This window comes from Stegastes partitus, unplaced genomic scaffold (assembly GCF_000690725.1).
Source record: "Stegastes partitus isolate 25-593 unplaced genomic scaffold, Stegastes_partitus-1.0.2 Scaffold24, whole genome shotgun sequence".
NCBI classification, from domain to species: domain Eukaryota; kingdom Metazoa; phylum Chordata; class Actinopteri; family Pomacentridae; genus Stegastes; species Stegastes partitus.
Window position 1 is genome coordinate 206,182 of NW_007577755.1, and position 8,076 is coordinate 214,257.

General features: G+C 40.2%; 1 protein-coding gene across 1 annotated transcript; it reads right to left on the reverse strand.

The window, feature by feature from the left end:
• Positions 1-403: 403 nt before the first annotated feature.
• On the reverse strand, positions 404-7,866 carry gpr157 (G protein-coupled receptor 157). Its single transcript, XM_008295824.1, has 4 exons — positions 7,370-7,866; positions 3,630-3,843; positions 1,402-1,596; positions 404-897 (listed from the first exon to the last, which is right to left on the reverse strand). The coding sequence occupies exons 1-4, from the start codon at positions 7,744-7,746 to the stop codon at positions 673-675; spliced, it is 1,011 nt and encodes a 336-aa protein (XP_008294046.1). The 5' UTR covers positions 7,747-7,866; the 3' UTR covers positions 404-672.
• Positions 7,867-8,076: the final 210 nt, after the last annotated feature.

An 8,076-nucleotide genomic window follows, 5' to 3' on the forward strand; every position in this document is an offset into this window, starting at 1 on the left:
GTTGCATCTATTTTACTATATTGCAAAAAATGAAAACCAATACTTTTAAGTTGTGGACAGGTGTCATCGGTCCTGGAAAAAAAGCTATTTTACCATTTGTATTTGTAATTTTTTCTATACTTGTCAGTTGTTCACCACAGCCTGCAGCTCAGTCTAAAAGTTTTTGGATGTTTGTTAAGCAGCTGAGTTACAAACAGCTCCTATGTTGTGCCGAGTCTTTTACAGAGTCTAGTTACAGTAAATGTTTCATTTTTGGTGAAATTTTAAATGAGACAAATAGAATAAAGTGATTTTAATTAAATTATTCGTTCATGAGCTGTTAGAAAATTCAAAATCCAACATTTCTTTGTGCTTTTACAGTTTCTGGCTGTGATAAATGGTGTAATTTTGGTGATCTGTTTTCAAACCCACCAACGGTTTTTTGGGGTTCAGAGGGTTAAAGTGTGGGACGCAGCACATTAAATGCAACAAATGCTTCACTTAATGCCGGCCAACAGTCAGGCAGCATCATCCCATCACCCAGAGTGCTGTTGTGTGACACAGATGTCACCTGCAGAATCTGCGACCCTTCTGGCAGGCACTTGCTGTAATGAAGGCTTAATGCGAAGCTGAGACCTCCGCTGCTCCCTCCGTGTCAACCTTTGTCCACCTTCTCCTCTGCAGGATAAAGTGTCATCTGTCGGTACGGACTCGGCCGGCGCTGTCCTCTTCTCTCTGGGTGGAGGTGTCCTGTCCCGGTAACAGACCGTGAGGGGCTTCATGCGAGCGATGCGCCTCGGCCTGACGTTTCGAGCAGCAGCAGCAGCAGAGCGCGGTGCAGAGGCGTGTGCGGATCGGCCGAGTAAACAAAACAAACATGATGCAGTTGGCTGCTCCCTGCAAGGTGTTGCCAATACCCTGTTGGTGACAAAACAAAAGGCTTTCAGAGGAGTGTAGCGGCATTGGATTATTACACTGGAGGAAAATGGGTTAAAAACATTGAACACTTTTTATTTTTCCACATTTGTTATTGACCAATAAAATAGCAGATTTGCTAAGAAGTTATTGTTTCATGAAATAAAAATGTTACACACATTTATAGCGGCAATATGATGTGATAAAAATGTCCAAGAAGTAACAGCTTCATAAAGACTTTATGGCATTTTCAACCCATTTAGGAGGATGCTTTATTTTATTTTGACAAAGCTATTATGCTACTTTCCATTGGGGTGGAAAAAATATAATTTAACACAGGATGACTGTGTAAAGATTCACACAATCACAAGTTCACATCGGCTACTGATAGCGCACTTTGCTCAGACACACGATCGATGGATGAAGCAATGTTCAGAGGAGAAGTGAGCCGCAGATTATTCACACATCTTGTGCACTGGAAATCATCGGTTTGAACTTTACACTCACATGTAGGGTGACCAGCACTGGGTTCTGTCTGGCCGATGAGCCAGCTAGCAGCAGGATGAAGCGCACGGTGCTCCAAATGCGCAGGACGATGAAGATGATGGGAATGAGTGTGAGCTTCATGTCAGCCATGGAGGAGAAGGAGTGTGACGGAGGCCTGTTGGCCAGGATGGGACGGTACTCTGACAGGGCTGCATGCTGCGACGGACACAGTTCACAGAGCAAGAGCATGTTTTATAATGAGGGGGAGAAGCAAACAATGAAATGTGTCAATGAGGTTGAGTTTCTGATCTTTAAGGATATCAAGCTCATGGATTCAAGTCACCAACTATGAGTTGAATTGTACCAAAACTTTCTACAAAGATCCATGATGAATCCTAAAGACTTTGGTGGTGTCCTTACTGCACTTCTCTCCGACAACACACATCATTATCTCAACAAATTCTGACAGTTTTTGCAATTTATTTGCATGCTCTGATTTGCACAACCTCAAAAATATATATATTTTAAAAACTGTGTTTCACTGCATTTGTAATTGTCTGATTTCACAAATAATTCCTTTGTCTCCAACAGATGAAACTGTTAGATTTAAGTTTAATCATGTAAATATATATATTTATAAAATGAGATACTAATCGTGACAGTTAAACAAAGAAGTATTGGTTCTGTAATTTTACGTAGATATGTTTGTTAAATAGGAGATATTGTCTATATTTACAGAAAACATTTACTGCAGTAGCTCAAACTACTTTGCTACTTGAGGCACTGGGATTATTTTTAGCTTTACATGTGACTGAACACAAGAGACAATGCAGGAATAAATCATTACTGGGACACATCGGACTCTCCTCATCTGTAAATAGAGGAGGTTTGTATATTTTTAATTTAGGAATCTGTTTGCTCACGATTACACCTCTCAACCTCTGTGTACTTGTTGTTAGTCCTTGTCAGGAGTAGCGGTAGGACAAAATATTGATAACACATTGCATCACTTTCTCTTGTGACACTCCTGTTACAAAGGCAGCAAATATTGTTATTTTTTTTAATAAAACATGTAGAGACTCTAAATGGACTTCCCCACCGTTATAACTTACAAGAGTCACTACTTAACGGCTCCTCGTGGTGCATTTCATCAAACGAAAGAGGGTAAAAGTGAATTGATGATAATTCACAGTGAAGAAACTCACAGGGGGACAACAGCAGACAGTGAAGGGAAGCAAACAATGATAATTCACACACGTACTGGCACAACAGTGGATAAATACATAATTCCTGGTTTTTGACTTTTAAGGTGATTTTTTTCTTCTTCAGTTCATGTTACAGCCGCTGCCATATTCTGAGGAACTCCATCTCCCTCGTCTGTGGTGTGTGTGTGTGTGTGTGTGTGTGTGTGTGTGTGTGTGTTGTCTGTGGTGTGTGTGTGTGTCTCCACTCAGCCCTCAGATTACCCTGCAGCAGGAACTGATTGAGCTGATGTGATTCCATCCACCTGTGCTGGAGAAAGCTGATCCACCAATCAGGAGCCTCCAGGAGGATATAATACGCCAGCAGACCAGCATTGGGCAGCGAGCTGTTGCCAGCCCTGCTCATGTGCCTCTTTGTGTCTTATGACTGTTGTACTTCTTGTTGAGGCACTAGACCCTGTTTGAGAACACTGCACCCACCTTAGATTGGCTGTTAGCTTCACTAGTGGCTGTTAGGATTGTATTTCTGTTATTAGATTGGATTAGTTAGATTGTTTTTTTTATTCCTCTGCATAATGGTAATCTTTAAACTCTAGGTTAGAGTCTCCTTTTGTTGTCATTTTCACAGCACTCATTTAGACTTTAGTTGCCTCACTTTTGTGTATGTTGTTAAATCCTAACTTTTGTTCATAAATACCTCACAACATCAGGGTTTTATGTTACTTCCCTTTTCCCTAGTGAACAGTTCAACACATAACATGATGAATCCTAGATAAATGTATTGCATCTATCACTAAATTGTTATATTAGAATACCGTCATTATTGTACACATCATGACAGGATTGTATTGTGAGTTTGTCGATAATTCCCACCTCTCATCAGGAGTGGATTGAAATGTGCACCCATTTTCAAGATAAATCTAAACACTTTTGTGCATAAACTGTGCTCTAGTTTTGATTACTAGACAGATGTGAGGTGTGAGGGGAGAACCAAGTGTCATATATTACACTATATTTTGCACACATCGCTGACAAATGAGGCCTCACCGCTATGTGGATGTGCCTCTTGATCAAAATGTAGAGGACAGGGAGGGTGAGGTAAGCCAAGAACTCCCAGATCTTCCCCGTCAGCAGCATCCACAGGACCCGGTCCGGAGCGTGGATCCTGACCCAGCACCAGCCCACCGACACCTCAGACGCATCGTAGCCGATCTTGTTGAGGGACACGGCGGCAACGGTGATGGCCAGAGGAACACCCCAGCTGGAACGCAAAAGGGATAGAAAATGAACTAAAGCAGCCTCGACTTCAGATCTTTAAACATCTCCACTGAGCTTTGACGTAAATGTTTGGTGGGTGCAGGACCAACGAATACGGCAAAGACATGTGAGACCTTGTGATAGATTATCTTGTGCTTAAGGCTTGTGTGTGCTACGTAGTGCAAACCACAGAGGCACGCAAGTTTTGTTGCTTTATATGTCATAAAGCCACATTTCTACAATTTAGAAGACGATGTTCGCTAATTTCTCCCAGAAGCACTGCCTCTTCTATTAAAACACCAAGAATACTACACTTTCATAGCAACACGTGGCAGATCTGAAATCATTTTAAACATCAAAATGCTTAAGGTCTAATTGTGTGTGTGTTATGTATACAGGCCTCAATGAATGGCTCTGTTGTGAGAGCTTTAACTCAGTGGAAACTAAATTATAATGACAAACACAAGCACCGTGGTGGGGCGCACCCAGGGGTGAAAATGTGTCCAAAAATAGATCAACCACACAGCACCACAACACAGCGAATCAACTCTTCAAACGTCTTCAAAATCAACACGGACAGCTCATTAATGTTCAGAAGGAAAGCTGACACAAAGGATGAAACATGTGTGCCGAAGTCAAAGTAGCTTGTTAGACCTGTTCATAACTTTTATAGTGGACACATGTCGAACATCATTTAATGAGGTTTTTATCCTAATGAAGCCTATCAGAAAGAGTTGTGTAGCTGCGATTTTGACTGTTTTGTAGTTTGGTGGAGCTTCATGACTAACTAACTAAAAGACACACATGAAATAATAAGCAGTCTGTTCATCAGTAGAAATAATGAAATCTATCACGAGTTTGGGACCAGTGATATTCTCTCTACCTATTGGTACAACATGCATATATCTAATCATTTTTGGCAACCTAATCAGTTTAACTGTGGCAAATACTTTTTTTGGCCTGATTTCCTTATTTTGCAATCTTGGAAAAAAAAGGTTTCCTCCTTAGGCAACAGTGTACGTGTGATAATAGGACACTCTAAAAAAGCACGTGTTGTGGGAAACACATGAGAAGACAAGAAATGTGAGTTTATGCTCGTCTCCAGAAATAGATTCCAAAAGGAATTTAAAAAATAAAAAATAAAAAGAGAGAGAAAACAGAGATTGTATGAAACTTATATCTGTTACAAAGTGCAGATCCTGAAAAAAAACTGGCTATTCATTCATATTTTGAGGTGTTATTTCAGTGCACTTTTTGTTTTCTCATTACTCCTCATGAATGTATTTTTACATTTTGCTGACAGGGACAAATCACGTTAACCCTACTCAGGACTTTCATGTTGCCATACGTAGAAGGTCTTTCGTTGTCCACTGAACCCCAAGAAAGAATATGTGCAAAATATCAGTATTCATGATAGACTTTTATACTATGCTATTTACATGTTCTGATAAGTTGATGTATTTTTGGTTCCAAATTCACGACAAATGTCCCTCTTTTTAATATTAAAGAAAATCTTTAAAAATAAAAAAGCAATACTGGTCACCTAAACCCAATGGCCTGGGGTCCAAAAGACCCCAAAAGTCCTGAATAGGGTTAAAAAATATAGTTGTAAAAGTGGCAGAATTAGCCAAGAGGCTATTTTTCATCTGTAGTTCCTGGACAGATGTTCCAGATGTGTCTGCCTGAGAACTGAATATAGGATAAACATTCTAAAGTTATGAAGATATTTTTTAAGCATGAAAAATAATTATAAAATGATAGTAAAGACATAATTCGAGATATGCTTATACTACACTTCAATTTTCGTGCTTTTAAAAAAAATCTATTAATTTTTTCTTGTTTAAAACAATATTTAGCTCTTATTTTTTAGTGTATTTTTATTTATTTATTTTTTTAGTGTTCTTTAGTGTATTTACACCTTTTCTTACTGAAGTCAGAACAAGATGCCTTTTTCAGTTTACATAAACCTCTCAGTTTCCTTGTTGCTCAGAAGTCCTGCTCATGCTAAGGCAAAAAAAAAGTCATTTAAAAAGAAAACTCAGCTCAAACAGGCTTATTCATGCCTGATATAATGAACTATTATAGGACCAAAGGAGCATGGAGGGAAAAAAAACAAAAACAGCTTGCATGTATGAATATTTTGCTAGGCAGGAGAGTTTCTCTTTAGAATGGTGATATTGAGGTGAGGTGTCTCCTCAAAGTCAGTGAGGTTTTTGGTGGAATTATTATTATTAATAATAATAATAATAATAATATAAAAGATGTAATCAGTGAAACACAGAAGGAGGTAGATGGAGTAAAAACAAGGCTAATTGAGACTGCAGGTTAAGTTAAATCAAATAAAATCAAAACAAAAATATGTGCAAAGAGCAAGACAGGATAAAGACTTGAAAAATCCATTTGTGAAACGAGCAAAGCAGAATAGCAGCTTGGCAGATCGAATTTCAAAATAACATGAGAGCAGCCAAAAGCCACTGAAAACATGGACGTCTTAAGATTTTACTCAAAAAATGTTTATAAAGGAGGAACACTGGAATGAAAGAAGATGCCTATCCACCAGCCTCAGATGTGGAACAGCAGTGCCTGGTCTTATAAATGAATAAATCCAGTGTTCAGCCAATCAGAGCAGGGATGTTAGTACAGGTGTAAATACGTCCATGTTTTTGGTGTCAGTCCTGCAGCAGCCTTCTACACCGGCTGCAGACCAGACAGAGACAGTATTGAGGAAGTTAAAGCCGCGGTCACAGTTTTAATTTCATTTAGGCAGAGGAAGAGAATTCAATTTTGCAGTGTTCCTCATCCGAAAACAACAACAGCTAATGTGTTGGTCACATTGTAGAGCTGAGTCAAAGATGTTGTGAGACTCAGTGGCTGGAGATGTAGTTTGTAGTCCTTAGTTTGTATATTAGTCATCTTATAAACACGTTAAAACTTTATTCTCTTTATTTTAATTTGATTAATCAAATAACTCGCGTATTATTATCGTGAAATTAACAAAAACCCTCGTTGTAATCTCAGTAGACTCCGTTGAAAACTCCTGACACTGTTACCATAGAAACAGTGGGTTTCGCGCTGGGGCAGCTCAAACTTAAAGTCTTCAAAACACAATTTTACTTTTTTTTTTCTTCGACTAAACTACAACAGAGCAATGCATAAACTCATGTTAAAGCAACTACTTTAGTTTTAAAAAAAAAACAAAACAAATTGTATTCTTCCAAACTATACCAGAGTAAACAAGCCGAACCAGCTCCTGTGCTGTTTAAGGAAGCTCGTGACGGTCGTGTTGTAAATGCTAACTTTTTTTTTTTTTTTGATTTTGCAGTCAAAAATTACAGCAAAGTACCATATGAATTCAGTTTTGTTTTATGTTTGCTTCTTTTTTGTCTCGGGGCACGGAGGGGTCACCAGGTAGATATCCCAAAATGCCCCGGGCTCCAGGTCAACCACCAACCGGTGAAGCTACTTTGAAAAACAGCTAATTGTTAGCTTAGCAGCCAAACAGCTAACAAACTTTAAACTCAGTGACGTACCTGACAAGGTGGAAGAACAACACCAGGCTGTCAGCGACTCTTTGGCTGGACCTGACGATGAAAATGTACAGGTACACAGCGATGGCCACGGTCCAGAAAAAGGAGCTGGTGTTGGCGAAAGTGGATATCGCTCCCTGGACGACGCAGTCGACCGAGTCGCTGCGGAAAACTCTCCAGACTCCGAAGGCGTAGGAGACGGCGGAGAGCCAGTCAGCCACGGAGAGGTAAACCAGCAGCCTCCTCGGGGTTGTCCTCAAATCCGACCAAATAATGTAGGTGAGGATGATCAGAGAGGAGCCCAGGAAGGACAGGGCGCACGAAAACAACACGATCACCTGCTCGGATAAATACACCTCCGTCTCATTCCCGTTTGCCATCGTCTGGTGCGAAACTCTCGGTCCAGTCGATCCATATGACTTTTAGCAAACTTCGCTCATTGCTTATGAGCCGGGAGTCGAACTAAAAGTTTTTCTCCCCGCGTTTAAGCCCTCCCTCCTTCCTCGCCTCCTCTCCTCTCTCTCCCCTCTCTCCCTTCCTCGCTGCACCAACCGGAACGCAAAGCAGAAGTCAGTCAGCTGGCACGGCGCTATTTTTGGACGCAATTGTGTTTGCTTGTGTGACCCAACTGCTCCAAAAACATCAGAGGAGGTCACATTTATGACACATGACAGCATGCTGAAATATTGCTCCCTTTGCAGTCATGATTC

What these genes read in the sequence shown, in the direction of transcription:
- gpr157 (XM_008295824.1), bottom strand. Translation starts at nt 7,746, where the DNA reads ATGGCAAACGGGAATGAGACGGAGGTGTATTTATCCGAGCAGGTGATC. An exon ending in TTGTTCTTCCACCTTGTCAG is followed by an intron (nt 3,844 to 7,369) that starts GTACGTCACTGA and finishes TTTGCGTTCCAG; the next exon opens with CTGGGGTGTTCCTCTGGCCA. An exon ending in CAGTGCTGGTCACCCTACAT is followed by an intron (nt 898 to 1,401) that starts GTGAGTGTAAAG and finishes TGTCACCAACAG; the next exon opens with GGTATTGGCAACACCTTGCA.